The sequence below is a fragment of the Bufo bufo genome, chromosome 1 (genome assembly GCF_905171765.1).
Source record: "Bufo bufo chromosome 1, aBufBuf1.1, whole genome shotgun sequence".
In the NCBI taxonomy this organism is placed as follows: domain Eukaryota; kingdom Metazoa; phylum Chordata; class Amphibia; order Anura; family Bufonidae; genus Bufo; species Bufo bufo.
In genome coordinates, this window is record NC_053389.1 from 730955846 (window position 1) to 730972447 (window position 16602).

At 41.6% G+C, this 16602-nt stretch overlaps 1 protein-coding gene across 1 annotated transcript in view; it reads right to left on the bottom strand.

Annotated features, from left to right (window-relative positions):
• The window catches only part of UNC5D (unc-5 netrin receptor D), a 709113-nt gene that overhangs the window by 97202 nt on the left and 595309 nt on the right, over window positions 1-16602 (bottom strand). Inside the window, 1 exon segment of the mRNA XM_040415688.1 lies at window positions 1185-1269. Within this exon segment, the coding sequence (XP_040271622.1) occupies window positions 1185-1269 (85 nt within the window).

The window sequence follows — 16602 nt, forward strand, 5'->3', positions numbered from 1 at the left end:
CTTCAGGATACACAAAATGTAGAAGCAGCACCACTCGGTCCTTGTTGATGTATCCTTATAGAAGCAACAGCCTCACCAATGGCCCTGGATCCAATGGCCAGAATATATGGATAAATGCAGACGGCGTCAGCAGCATCTCACATCATCGTCTTTGCTTTGAAGTCCCAATAAAAGAAGATGATGTGAGATGCTGCTGACACCGTCTGCATTTATCCTATCCTGAGGATACGTCATCAATATTAAGCTGCTGCACAACCCTTTTAAGTTTAGGAAATCAAGATATATGGAACTTAAGGCAAGGTCAGAGTGAAATCCCCAGTGTGAATACTCACCTCATCCATTTGCTCACGACGAGCCAGACACAGCTATCTTGCTTGAAGATCTCGGACGAGAGTTCGCGACAGACATTCAATCAAGATGGCGACCGCCGGCACGGTGTAAAGCAAATGGATCAGATAAGTATGATAATTTATTTATATCAGATGCGATCATGTATAAATGCGGCATTTGAGGGGTACCATGACGACAATTGCAGCTCCCTGTCATTGCACCCACTACTTACAAAGAAATGCACTTCGTGACAAAGTAATTCGTGACAAAGCGGATTTTTTTGTCAAATTTGGCGAAGCGGCCGAATCTAATTTCTTAATATGTCACTTATCACTAGTCATCACGTCACCGCGCAAGTCATTGAGCCTTTGTGACAAAATCATTCTTCACAAAGCAAATTTCTTTGTGAAATTTGGTGAAGCAGCTGAATCAAATTTTTGTAACAATAGTTTAATACTAATTATTGGTGATTGGTAATATGCTAGTGTCCCTCCGTGAGACTCTTCTAACCAGAACACGTATCATGCTCATACCTTTTCCTATCACATGACATTTTACATGCTTATTTTTCTACAAATCCTATGTGTGCACTAATAAGCTGGAGGAAGTGTTACGTCTTGCAACTCATAAAATATTTTCTGGATATGTCGTTTTGGTTATCACTGAATCGGAACTGTATAAAAAAAAAATAATCACTTGTACTCTATCTAGAGGGCTTGTTATGAGATCCAACTAGAGCCAATCGAGGCTCCCACTCCAATCATTCGGTATCACTGACCTGAAACAAAGAACACTTTTCTCATTTCAGACTGTTCTGTTTGTTTCCATTAACACATGCCCATCACTCTCCTTACCTTGGTTCCCCTTGATTGACTGACAGATAGATTTCCCATGAGTTGTCTTCTGCAATCGCCTCATGCGGGATCAACAGGCTCACCCCTGGAAAATAACGAGACGGAGCTTAGAGATAAAATCAGGGAGAGAATGCCTGACGAGAACAGACGTCGATAAACTTCCTTTCATAGTACATGACAGGACACTCGAAACCTAATCTGAGCACCCTTCCTCCAAAAACTTTTTTTTTTTTTTTGCTTAGGTGTTGTTTGCATTATATATGATCCATAATCCATATTTAAAAAGGTAAATTAATTTGCATAACACATTATTATACAGTATATGTTAACTTAGGGAATGTATCAAGGATTTGCATTATCAGTGAATGTATTCTGCCAAAAACAATTACATGACCATGCCTGAGCTTCCCTATCCCCAATTCCGAACTGACCTGGGGGGGGGGGGGGAAGAGGGGGCACACTGCACTTTTACCCTACAAAATCTGGAAAAGGGTAGGGATTGTGTGCAAACAAGCATTTTGCCCCATGGGCCCAAAATTGGGGTGTGTGTTTCAGGAACAGCACAAGGACAAAGCCAATTTTGTTTTTAGTTATGGGGCACACTTTTCTCTATTGGTGTCCCTAATTTTAGTTGGAAGAATGTCATAGATTCTAGTATGAATACAGTGTTAGGGCTCATGCACACGACCGTATGTATTTTGCGATTCCCCCCCCCCAAAAAAAAAAAAAGGATGACGTCCGTGTTGCATGTGTTTTTTTTTTTTTGCGGACCCATTGTAACAATGCTCATTCTTGTCCACAAAATGTGGGGCTACGAAACAGACATACAGATGCGGAGAGCACACGTTGTGCTGTTCTCATCTTTTGTGGCCACATTGAAATGAACACGATCAGAAATATTGTTGTGTGAATGGCGCCTTACTACAAACAGTGGTGAACTTTACCACCATGCAAAAAAAGGTAATTCCTGGGACTCCAGAGATCAGGGGACCCCCAGTTGGCCATAAGCTGTTATCTGGGGGGGAAAAAGACTAAAGGGGTGAATGTACCACCTCTGCTGCCATTTCGGCCGCACAAGGGACCAGAGGGGAAGGGAGGCCATCTCCATCTTTAGCAGAAGTGCTCAGGCTGCAGTGTGGGTCTTAGCAGATGAAAGAGGCAGAGCTTAGACGGATGACTAGGTGGAGCATAGCTGGATGATTGGGTGGAGCTGTGCAACAGAGTAAATATTAGCATTAAGATGACGCTGAGCTTAGCAGTATGATGAGGTTCCCCTGACTACAAATACACAATTTCTGCTCCCTAAATTTGACTAGTTTACACAATTTGATTCGCCAAAGTCATAAGTACTATAGAGACAGATCATATGGGTGCTATGTGGCCTTGGAGAGCACGGCAGTGCCATTTGATTCCCCTACAGGAGGAAAAAAAAACATGCAGAGGACCTGACTCAAGGGTTAAGGGAGATAAGGGACAAACAAGCATTGGGTTCTTCTGCCTTGGGTGTCAAAACCCAGCACCATCATGGGGAGAAGGGTCCATTATGACCTTTGCTTTTGGGCCTCCTCTATTCTATATACACCACTATTCTTCTACGTATAACATTTGATACGGCATGTTGATTATTACACAGTACACCCAATCTCTAGAGATATTGTATTACACAATTAGAAAGTCTATCATAGCAGTAGAGAGCTGTAATATAAGATTCTGGACACCGCTGCCTTAGTTGAAGAAATGTATGGCTAGAATATACCATGCACAATCAGCATTGTTAGAACCTCTTAAAACATCATTAAATCTCCATTTCGAGGAATGAATACCCATTCAATTCACTAATTGCTCAATAAACACAATCCAATGTTATTCCATTTGTAACTGCATAATAGCAATCTTATGATAACTCAAACGACTAATTGCGGCATCAATTAAATCGCTGCTATAAATGAAGTCTGATAATCAATACAGAGAGCGCGTGAGTATGAAACGAGTAACTTTATTGTGCTTTTACAACCTGGAAAATTGTTTGATGGATTTCTAGAAGATTGGTGTTAGTTAAGGTTAGGAGCAATTAATATTAATGATGAGTGGTTATGTGTACGATGTCCTGTGAGAGGTGTTAATGGGTGGCACAAGACATCTCTCATTTCTTCATCTATATCAATAATTTTTTATTGATTGAAAGCTCTTGTGAGCAGAAAGCCATGCGGTTTTCATTGGTTATATTATGTTTCCTGTCAATAGGCCGTCTATGCAATTCAGAAAGTATACACAGGATAAGAGTCGACAGTAATCATAGAAATGACACATTTAGAATTACATTTACAAATGATGGATGCTATCTCATATTATATAATGGGGTAGATTTATCAACACAATTTTTGCACTTTTCTGACAACTGAAAATACTCTGAATACCATATTTACTAAGCCCTCAAAACCTTTTTTTCAATAATTGCGAGGTGTCAGAAAAAGCCATACATTTACATGCAGTGCATGTATTTCCAAAAAATACCTCTATAACTAAAGGTGATGTTAACAATTGTGTTGTGGCATCTGTAAAGGAAGCCACACTGGTCTGCCAGATTGTTCTATTGAGGTTCTGTCATGTTATGTTATGTCAGACATCAGTCTGTTCACAACTGGGTTGAAGGCTAAGTTTGGAACATCTATTGCAATATCTGAATGCAGTGATGGCCAAACAGACATGGGAAGATCTTAGCGGCTGCCCCACAAGGCCATTATCAGACTAAATATTGGTTTAGTCAAGTTACCACTTTACATGAATATTTAAAGGGACTGTCTAGAATTAAAAAAAAAAAATATTTCCCCGAAAACCTTGCCACTGTTGTCAATGATCAGCGTTGAGAATTCAAAGTGGCTCTGGAAAGAAACATAGAAGTGGCCTTATGTTGTAGGTAGTGTTGAGCTAATCGAAGTATCGGAAGTGGACTTCGACTTGAATTTCAGGAAAAAATTGATTCGATGCCAAAATTGATTTTCCTTGCCCTTTTGGGTAATGAATCAATTTTCCCTGAAATGGAATTAAAAACCAAAAAAAAAATACATACTCACCTCATCCATTTGCGTGCAAAGAGGACGCCACAGCGATCTTGATTGAAAATACAGCGTAAAATCATGCGTGCTGTGACGTATGACGTCACCACGCTAGCCGATGTGATGACGTCATCATGTCACCATGCAAGATTTTGCACGATATCTTTAATCAAGATGGCCGAGGCGGCCTCTACATGATAAAATGGATAAGGTGAGTTTTATTTTTACGGGATTAACCTCTGAAAGACCTCAATGTTAACCTCAGATGCTGCGATCAGAGAGATTTTTATTTTTTTCAACCTTTTCTATTAAAACTAATTTTTTTAATGGAAAAGGTGTGAATGTTTGTTTTTAATTTGGAGAAAACTTTAATTTATATTTTCACCATCTATTAGTCACACAAGGGGATTTTGATATGCAATCCTTTAATCACTTACATAATACAGTGTACAGTGTACTACCTAATACAGTGTACTACCTATGTAGCTCAGTGTATTATGCTGCCAGTAGTAAACTGACAGGCAGTGTATTAGGTCATGCCTCTGACATGGTTTAAAAAGCATACACTGAGGCAGACCGGGGTGCCTTCATTAGGCCACCGACTGCCATGTTAAGACATTGGTACCTCGTGATTCCAGTTACGATGGTACCCATGGGTGACATAGGGAGCTCCATCACTCTCAAACCAGCTAGTCGCAGATGGGATTGGTGCTTCTGCCATTTTGGGCCACTACAGCAGAAGCCTGGCTGTATGATGATGACAGCCCAGCAGACTAGCCCAAATGCTGAACAAACAGTGACAAAAGAAGATCTGCATGCACCACCTTGTTTTGGGTACTATTGAAAACTTTGACACGCATACCAGCGTACAACAATTAAGTAGCCGACTTCTGGAATTTTTCAAACAGCCCGCTCCCGTGGAACCAATAGCGGTTTACTTCCGGCATCACGTGGGACGCCACGTAAGACGCCAGGAACACGCGGGACGCCACGTGGGACACATGAACTCCGCAGCCAGCAATCAAGTATAAGGGACGGGCTACAGGAGCGGTAAAGTACCCGATAATCTAAGTTGTGATATGATGAAATATATGGTATAATGGTACCAAAGTTAATCTCTGAGGCACAGCAAGATAAACTAAACTAGCTGCTGATTACCACTACCTCTTCTCTTTTTTGGCACTCGAATATAATTGCTCTTTGATTGCTCTCATACCGTATGGTGGACTCTAGATTAGTTGTCAATTCCTCAAATGACTACCAACCAAATGTGCCACTTCTTGTGATAGCTATATATCATTGAAGCAGCCATTATATTGAACTTGATAAGTCCCATATAGAGTATCAATGGCCTGATTGCTAAGTGTGAATATTTTTATGCTCTTATTTATACGGTTTGATTTTAATTTTATTTTTCAATGATTATTATAGGGGATATTGATCACCACCTGTGATCATGTATATCTTGTATGTTTTTTTATAAATTTGCCATATTTATTTTATCTACCGATACCGTATTAGTCCATCTATAACCAGATAACCGAGAGCCTCACTCTTCTTTCTTTGTTAGCCCAGCAGGGCTGTTGGCCTGCAATGTGTATTGCAGAGAGCCGACCGCCGGGCTGCTGGTCCTGCTGTATTGTAATATGGAAGCCTTGATATACGCAGGTCAGGTCATAGGTCATGGTGATGATTAGTACAAGACCAGTCATTTCTGCAAAGTGCGGTTGTGATGAGTAGAGGCAGGTAGGTTATGGTGTGTTGATGTGTAGCTCAGATTGTTGGATTGTATGGCTGTACTTGCTTAATGTGCAGTACTGGGATGTATGTGATGTGCATGTAGCCTGTTGTGCACTGCCTGCTACAGAAAACATGAGCTGTATACATTATAAGGTGACAATCCTGCTCCCATCTAGTTATACTTGATAGCTGTCCTATCCTTTGTCATGTCCCCAGCAGAGAAGCTAAGGCCTAGTGCAGTGTTTAGGCTGTGGGAGCCACATCTTGGACTAGTAGATCTTGCAGGTGTCCCCCGATCTGAAGTGGCATGCTACGTGTCTCAAGGGTGCCAAGTTCCTTAGTCACTTCCCACATTGTATTGTGGCTTCCATATCATAGAGCAGCCGTCTCACAGGCTGAGACATGACAGTGGCCCTCTGAGCAATAAAGACAATTGTCCAACCATTAATTTTTTCCCAGTGGTTCACATTGTAATTCTGCCCCTGTCCATTGTTTCTCTCTATGATTAAAGTTAGAAATTAAATTGTATGCACAATTGGGCCAGACAGAGGCATTGGAGGTAAAATGGGGGTTATACTATGGATATGTACCATACAGATCTGTGATATCGCTGTACTTATGAAGCCCTAGGCAGAGATGTAACCTAAAGCTTCTGAATCTGACTCAAAACACTGTTACAAAGCACCCAACTATTACATATTGTTCATAGGACTAGTCTCCCCATGTAGAGCAGGTAGACCTTGTGGGCTTCTTCTGACTGTTGGACTAGGTTCCACTGCAATTATTTCACTCCCTATATTAGAAAATTAGCTCTCTTCAAGAAGAAATAAAATCTATCTGGTTTGGCAAATATTTATTTCCTTTTGGAGGAGAGCAAATTTGCATACTACTAGAGAGATAGCTGTACAGTATGATATTTTAGCACATGAACATCATAAGACAAATAGGTTAAAGCAAAAACAGGATTCTGACGAGTGCCATCATCTGCTGGCTACATCACAACTAATTCAATTTGGTTTCTTGAACCAGCTGAGCTCAATGTAAATGCAGCCTTGTACTGGGCAGTGGCCCAGAGCGCACGTAGCGTGTCTGAAGGCCTTCTCCTGCATGTGCTCGGCTATCTCAACGAACACATCTATTTACTCATTGCTTCCATCCATGAGAAGAATCTGAAATTAAACTGGAAATGATGAAATTCAGCTTAGCATTCAGCCAAGCGTATATCCAAATATCATGCAGAGTGTGGTGACTGATGCACTGCCATAGACCCCAGAAGAAGCTGCCACCTTCCCTCTCCTGTGTCACCCGGCGAGCTAACTTTGATTAACCCAAGCACCTGTTACCCACAACTGCCTTTTATTCAGTTTGGCAGCTGAACAAGTCTTCGTGTTTTCTATTCAATAACGCCACATAAAAAGCAAAAATATACATATTCTGCTGCCTGTTTTTTCTTCTGTTAATCTCACGAGCCTGGGAAATGCACTCAAGCTTTTGTTTTTAACATTTGCTTCTGGGATATTAGATATGTATTCCAAATAATACCCTAGACTCTACTGAATGGGCAAAATCATTGTAGGCCTCAAAATAAGGCAGACTATTCCATTGCTCTAGAAACAAGCCAATTTCTTGAAATATATTTTGGGTACTAAATCAATCCTGCCTGAATATGTCTGAAAGAGAGAGAAGCTAGTGCCTAAAAGAAGACTCGCAATTCAACTTTCCTTCCAAAAAGAAAAGAAAAGATACGTTTTCAACAGCCCCATCAGTAACATAACTTACTGAAGTCAATGATTTGGTTTTTGGTTATTAGATATGCGTTCACAATGTTACCTTAGACTCCACTAAAGGGGCAAAATCTTTGTAGGCTTTAAAGCAAGGGCTCATGCGCATGACCGTATATTTGGTGCTGTCCTAAAAAAACGGATCTGCAAAATATACGGATGATGTCCGTGTGCATTCCGCATTTTGCGGAACAGAACAGCTGGCCCCTAATAGAACAGTCCTATCCTTGTCCATAATGGGGACAATAATAGGGCAAGTTCTATTTTTTGGGCAAAACGGACATATGGACATATGGAAACGGAATGCATACGAAGTAACTTCCTTTTTTTTTTTTTGCAGACCCATTGAAATAAATTGTTCCACATACGGTCCGAAAAAAAATAAAAAAAATTATGGACATGGAAACAAAATATGTGTGTGTGTGCATGAGCCCTAAGACAGAGTATTCAACTGGTTTCGAAACAATCAAATTTCTTTAAATTTGTTTCAGTTGCAAATCATTTCTAACCGAATGTGTCTGAGAGAAAGAGACTAGCGCCTGGAAGAAGACTCGCAATCCAACTTTCCTTCCAAAAACAAAAGAAAAGCTAAGTATCCAACAGCCCCCTCAGTAACATAACTAACTAAAAGCCCTTTACCTTTTAAACAGTCTTTAAAGAATAAGGCTACTTTCACATTTGCGTTCGGAGCGGATCCGTCTGGTGTCTGCACAGACGGATCCGCTCCTATAATGCAAACGATGGGATCCGTTCAGAACGGATCCGTCTGCATTATATAAGTGTGAAAGTTAGTCAGACGGATCCGTCCAGACTTTTCATTGAAAGTCAATGGGGGACGGATCCGTTTGAAAATTGCACCATATTGTGTCAACTTCAAACGGATCCGTCCCCATTGACTTACATTGTAAGTCTGGACGGATCCGTTTGCCTCCGCACGGCCAGGCGGACACCCAAACGCTGCAATCTGTGTTCGGGTGTCCGCCTGCTGAGCGGAACGGAGGCGAAGCGGATCCGCATCCACTCAGAATGCATTGGGGCTGGACGGATGCGTTCAGGGCCGCTTGTGAGAGCCTTCAAACAGAGCTCACAAGTGGAACCCCGAACGCAAGTGTGAAAGTAGCCTAACTTGGATATTAGTTAAGCCAACATCTCATCTGCAGACAGCTCTTTCAAGTAACTATCCTTTATTTGTTTTTGCATTTTTGTGTATTTTTTTTATTGTGGATTTTCTGTTCATGTTAACAATCCCATTGAAGTCTAGGGGGAACACGACTATATCTAAGGTGCAAAAACGCATATGCAATTGACATGTTGCAGATTCAAATCCACAGCGGAGATCAATTTACACTGCATTTTATGCATGCTATTCATCTATCCAGTCACATGTGAACCCAGCCAAAAAGGAAATGTGCCACAATATTTTTTTTCTGCCAATAAAAACCAGATAGTAACACATATCCATTTTTTTCTAAAATATTTTTATTTTCTGATTGCAGATTTGTTTATTCTGTTTCCTGAACATGATTATGGGGGCCGCCATCTTACCTGAGCTGTTCCTAACAGCATTTAGAAAGCACTAAGGAAGTTGCTTTATGGCAGCCCTATGGTCCATAGACACAATGGTCAGGAGGGGACCTCATCGACTTCTATGGCAGAGTTTTCTAAGCATGCTCTGTGACCTGTGCAGAGGTCATTGTACAAGGGAAAATAGATAAGCTCTGACAATCACCTATTGTGAATGGTGGATGCTGGCTTATCTGCTCATTCTAAGCCTGCCTGTAATGATATCGCCTTTGTATATAGATAAGCAGGTCACTGCAGTAAAGTGATCTGTACAGACCTAGAAGTGGCTCCTATTATTTGGCTTAATGGCCAGTGGGAAAACTGCAGGATTTTATGTTTTTTTGTTTAAAGATATTGACATGGGAATTTAAAAATAACATATTTTTTGTTTAAATATATTAAACATAAAGGCATGATTTAAACAATAGATAATTTTCTGATGAGACATTCCCTTGAAGAAAAGACAATAAAAAGATATGCATATCAGCTTTCCTTCCAAAAGGAAAAGAAAGATAAATCTCATGGAACATTCTTTGTACACCCTAGTGTGGGCACTAATGGCACATTTACACATGCCAGACTAGCATGCAATTACTGGGAAGGAACCTCTCCTGCTCATCAGTGGAGGAACAAGCTGCATTTCTATGTAGTGATCTTCTTCACGGTATGGGGATGAGCGATGTCTACTGCAATTGCTCGTTTTCAAGCAGATTTATTGTTTCTGGGCAGAAGATCACTGTTCACATACCTCAATCTGCTGCATCTATGATTAATTCACCCAATGAATGAGCATTTTGCATTTACATGGGCTTATTATCGAGAAAGAGCGTTCATAGTAGCCTGCCAATTGTGCAGTGTAAATCTGCCTTAAGGGTATATCTACCTACTGCACATCATTAATGTTAAAGGGGTTATCCAATCCTATAAAAGGCCCCCCAATATGCCTGGCCCCCCACACTGGGTGATGCTAGGGAGGCTCGTCGCTACCTGCCATTGGCTGCTCCTCCCCGACACCAGATGTTTTCATCCGTACATAGGGAGAAGCGGCGGTGCGGGGACCAGGAGCAGCGCAGGGAGGGGAGACCCAGGTAAGTATATTCAGTGTGGGGGGGCCCGGAAAATTGGGGGGCTTTTTATAGGATTAGGTAACCCCTTTAAGTCTCATGCACACGATCATTTCCATATGCGGCCCGTGTGCCCTCTGCATTTTTTTTCTGACCCATTGACATCAATGGTCCGCATTTTGTGGACATATTCTATCTTTTTTGTGGAACGAACATATGGATGCGGAAAGCACACTGATGATCTATGTGCTTTCCTCATGTGTATGTGCATTCTGCAAAAAGATAGAATATGTCCTATACTTGTCTGCAAAATGTGGACCATGGACCCATTGAAGTCAATGGATCTGCAAAAAATGTGGATGCAGTATGGACGGATCTCCAATGTGCGGTCTGCAGACTACATGCAGTTGTGTGTATGAGGCCTTAAGCTCTAATTTAGACTTCTACTGAACATGTTACCTTATCTTATCCACTACAAGAACTGGATGAAGACAGGCACAGTGCGGCAGTGTTATCACTCCTGCCTGAGCCATGCTGCCAACAGATAGCATTAGACATTTATGTCTGCAGACACAACACGGGGTGCTGTTAATGTGTGAGAAGGTGAGAAGGTGAGAAGGGAACACTAACACTGTCCTGATTCCATTACAAAATCACAAGCCCTGTGTTTGGTAGTAAGGGGGTACTAACGGAGTCACTATTACTGTGTATGACATCAAGAAGGTCACAATTATTGTGCGATTTCTTGATTACTGTAATTACTAGAAATGAGCAAATTTCTTAAAAGTTCAATTCGGCTGATTCGCCGAATCTCCCAATTTTTGTTTGCTTTGTGCTGAATTACTTTGTCACGAAGCACATTTTTTTGGTAAGTAGAGGGTGCAATGACAGGGAGCTGTGATAGTGCTTCCCCCGTCATTGTACCCCTTAGATGCTACGTTCATATATGATCGTGGCATCTGAGTGTAAAAACTGTGTAAAATTAACTATAAACATTTTTTTTTAATCAAACCTATCGCCTCCATTTGCTAGTGAAGGGCCGGCTGCCGACCTCTTGCTTGAATATCTCGGCTAAAATCCTGTGCAGCGCAAGATTATGTCATCACGCCGACTGGTTTGGTGACGTATGACATCATCACGCAGGCCGGCGTGATGATGTCATCTGGCGCGGCACGGGATTTCGGCCGAGATAGAGGCTGGCGGCCCGTCGCGAGCAAATGGAGGAGGTAAGCTTGAATTTTTTGTTTTTTTATATTATTTCAGGTTAAATCGATGACACGAAGCACAAGGTAATTCTGCTTCTAGGCGAATCAGATTTATTCTGAAATTCGGAACGAATTCCACTTTGTGGGATTTGATTCGCTCATCTCTAGTAATTACAAACTGAGGCTCTATTAGCTTGGCATACATTTTTTGGCAGGGTTAATATAGATATGGGGCACCTAGGGCAGAAGCAGAAGCATGGTACTTCTAAACAGGCAGCTGGATGAGAAGTATGTGTAGAGGGTGGGTATAGGTGGGGAGGGTACCAGAAAAGTAAGGCGTTGAAGATGTCAGGAAAGCAAAATCTGTAAAGATAAGTCATGGTCGGAAGAAGAAATTTATGGTGGTCTGCATCAGATGGAGAAGAAAAGGCAAAGTTAACCATTCCGGCCTGCCCTAGCACTGGGAGAGAACATTTGCTGACGGATGTTACTGTTGGCAAGCATTTCCTCAACAACACAACAGCACTAGGACAGACTGTATAGTATAGCAGATTTTGCCGAGGAGAGGGTATAGCTGCTACCTAACAAGTATCTACTAAAGAATTCAGTTCCAGAAATAATCCAGTTAAAAATCTTTACCTCACTTTGCTAACAATATACGGATGGCAGCAGTGTCTTTTCTTTCTTTGATTGTTTAGTGATAGATCACAAAAAGCAGCAAACATCTGTTCATTCATACCGACTCTTCAGGAAGGAATTTCATGATACATGTTGTTTTTATTGCATCCATCATTATGATAAAGTGGGACTCCATTAACATAATGATTTGAAGCCCATCTTTCAGTCACAAGGAGAGAAGCAGAATGTGGTGTTTGGTTCCTCTTACAGATCTGTATTTCTCAGCTAATAATAATAACCCTTGCTTATATAGCACCACCATATTCTGCAGCAGTTTATAGATAAGTGGGTGCCTGTACAAATCTTGGAGGAAACAGAAGTGATAAAAAAGGTCAAATTTATTGTTACATTTGTTACAACATCCAACATCTTGCTGGATTCTGGATTGCTGCAGAACCTGGTATGCAGTTATGTCTCAGGTTTGATTAGAAACTAGCTCTTGCCTCAAGAGGGCGTAAAAGTGCTTCCCCTGCTGCACTATAAAAAGGTTCTCAGAGGCTACTTTGGGGTAGTGTACCTCTTGGTGAGAGATTGTTGACTGCCTCTATAACACACTCGAATACATTTTGCAAGTTGACAAACTTTGAGAGGGAGCACATCATTGGGCTGAGAGAAGCAGGATGGTCATTTTGATGAATTAACCGCCATCTAGGCTATTCTGACTAGCAGTTAGGAGATGTTAAAAGCAATGGATACATGAGGGTAGGCAGACACGGCCCAGACACACAATCAGTACAGAGAATCGTTTGATCCACTGACAATCATAATTAGCTCCCACAGTTTCATTGTCCACCATCCAGACACAGGTGGCACCTTCACTACAAACCCCTGTCTTTGGACCATTTCCAGGAGCTTAGCAGAAGAAAATTTGATGTCACAAAGCCCATTAAATGTCTGGCTATTAATAGCAATGGTGTCATGAGAGAGAAACCTGGACTGCTATGGACCGAAATTGTATCATATTTAGTGATGAATCCAGGTACTCTTTGGGATCTAATGATTGTCAGGTCAAGTATTGAGGCCTTGTTGAAGCACGTCAATCCTGCCTTTGCTGTGGAGTGACACACTACCACAACTGTTGGTGTTTTGATCTGGGAAGCCATCGCGTAGGACAGCTCTAATAGTGATCTAAGGGACACTAACAGCTCAGCAATATGTGCAGGACATCCTGCTGCCATGTGTGGTGACTCTCATGGCAGGGCCTCAAACTGGCATTTTTCAGCAGGATAATGTGCAGCGAACCCCGAGGAGTAGGGGCTCTGGCTGTTACAGTCAACCACTGTGGCTTTTCTCACATCATTGCTCCCTAGGGCCGTGCTGTGCAGTGAAAGGAGGGCACACCCTTTCTTCAATGGGGCACACTCTGATGTTGGGGCTCCTGCTTGATTATAGTTGGGGGATCTGTGATGTTGAATGTTTGTATGGGTGCACAGCAGGGCATGTAGAGTACAATGGACTGCGTATGGTGCAGTCAGTAACCAGGCCAGATGTAACAGAATATTTTTTTACATTTTTTTTCTGTAGTGCAAAATAGGAGTTGCAGTACATCCAACGATAGCAAAACAGAGTTCCAACTGTATACAGTGCAATTACTCCCAGATAACAATCCATGGATTTAGGAAAGGATGGACATTATGGCCCTATCTGTCTCAAGTGTCTTTCTGCAGAATGTATGGCAATTGTACTCTTGTACTCTTGGTGGCTGTAAGTTCCACTGAGGGATGCAGGGTTTTAGACTCTGCAAACCAAATAAAGTACAATAAAGAATGCTAATGCTATGCTTATTTTGTAAATTAGAGATGCTTGACAAATACATTTTGTACAAAATTATTTGAGCCCGTCTGCTACACGTCAAGGCGATCTCTGTAAGACGGGAAACTAACACTAAATTAAACCTGTTATGTGCCATGACAGCTACCATAAAATTCAGGGAGTATAGGTTCCACATGCATGCTGGGCTCCCTTTGATTTTTGTCATTTTTGGTGCCAAAATGGCCACTGCTTGTCACTGCTTGAGAAAGATCCCAGAAAGTGGATCGAAACGTCGCGGGTCTGGTGAATAAAGCCTTTTCTACCTTTTTACGCCTTGGATGTGCTGTGGAATTTTTTCATTTTATCTACATTGGAGGTGGATCGCCCCCACAGCCACTGGCTCTCCGACCGCACTCTACAGACAGCTGTGCTGCCCACACTTTTCTACTTTTTATATATATATATATATATATATATATATATATTCTCACAAAAGTGAGTACACCCCTAACATTTTTGTAAATATTTAATTTTTTTTTTCATGGGACAACACTGAAGATATGACACTTATACAATGTAAAGTAGTCACTGTACAGCTTGTATAACAGTGTAAATTTGGCGTGCCCTCAAAATAACTCAAAACATAGCCTTTAATGTCTAAACCACTGGCAACAAAAGTGAGTACACCCCTAAGTGAAAATGGCCACATTGTGTCCAAAGTGTGTGACCTCCATTATTTTCCAGCACTGCATTTAATCTCTTGGGCATGGAGTTCACTAGTGTGTCACAGGTTGCCACTGGAATCATCTTCCACTCCTCCGTGACGACATCATGGAGATGGTGGATGTTAGAGACTTTGCGTTCCTCCACCTTACATTTGAGGGTGCCTCACAGATGCTCAATAGGGTTTAGGTCTGGAGACATGCTTGGCCAGCACCTTTACCCTCAGTTTAATTAGCAAGGCAGTGGTTGTCTTGAAGGTGTGTTTGGGGTCATTATCATGTTGGAATACTGCCCTGTGGCCCAGTTTCCGATGGTAGGGGATAATGCTCTGCTTCAATATGTCACAGTACATGTTGGCATTCATGGTTCCCTCAATGAACTGTAGCTCCCCACAGCCGGCAACACTCATGCAGCCCCAAACCATTACACTCCCACCACCATGCTTGACTGTACACAAGACACACTTGTCTTTGTACTCCTCACCTGGTTGCCACCGCACACACTTGACACCATCTGATTTAAATAAGTTTATCTTGGTCTCATCAGACCACAATACATAGTACCAGTAATCCATGTCCTTATAATGCTTGTCTTCAGCAAACTGTTTGTGGGCTTTCTTGAGCATTATATTTAGAAGAGACTTCCTTCTAAGATGACAGCCATACAGACCAATTTGATGAAGTGTGCGGCATATGGTCTGCGCACTGACAGGCTGACCCCCACCCCTTTAACATCTACAGCAATGCTGGCAGCACTCATACGTCTATTTTGAACCTCTGGATATGACACTGTGCACGTGCACTCAACTTCTTTGGTCGACCATGGCGAGGCCTGTTCTGAGTGGAACCTGTCTTGTTAAACCACTGTATGATCTTGGCCACCGTGCTGCGTCTCAGTTTCAGGGTGTTGGCAATCTTCTTATAGCCTAGGTCATCTTTATGTAGAACAACAATTCTTATTTTCAGATCCTAAGAGAGTTATTTGCCATGAGGTGCCATGTTGAACTTCCAGTGACCAGTATGAGAGAGTGTGAAAACGATAACACCAAATTTAACACACCTGCTCCATATTCACACCTGAGACCTTGTAGCTAATTGGGCACAATTTGGCCAATTTCATTTAGGGGTGTACTTACTTTTGTTGTCAGTGGTTTGCACATTAATGGCTGTGTGTTGAGATATTTTGACCAAATTTGCACTGTTATACAAGCTGTATACTGACTACCTTACATTGTATAAAAGTGTCATATCTTCAGTGTTGTCCCATTAAAAGATCTAATAAGTATTTACAAAAATGAGAGGGGTGTACTCACTTTTGTGAGATACTATAAACAGATACTTTCTTTACCTCACCTTTCTCCTTTCTCAACTGTCTCTTAATAACTGTCCTTACTCTCCAAAACCATTAAATCACACTTGTCTCCTGGGTCCTCTCCATGTGATTACCACTGATGGAGATAAACCTATCTACTTGTATGCTATTTTCTAGGGTCTACACTAGATAAGTCGCTTTGCAGCTGATGGTTTACAACCACTGGACAGGTACGAGTGCTGTCATTTTCTGTAAATTTTGTACTTGTGTCTCCTGCTTCTGCTTCCCCCTCCTCTCCGCCTACTCCGCATCCAACAGGCCTAAAATGACACTTTCCTGACACCCTAGGGGGACTAAATTGTCTAACTATTGTGTTTTATGAATGTCTGTTCCTCCGTTCTTATACTTTGAGCAGCTGTCGTTCTCCTCCCAATAAAACAAGCTCTCTCTGCAGCTTTGAGCCCCTCACATTGTTTTGTTATCTTCACTTGTCTTTACTTTTCAAAAAAAAAATTGTCTTTTTTTTTGTCTTTTTTGACACCTGC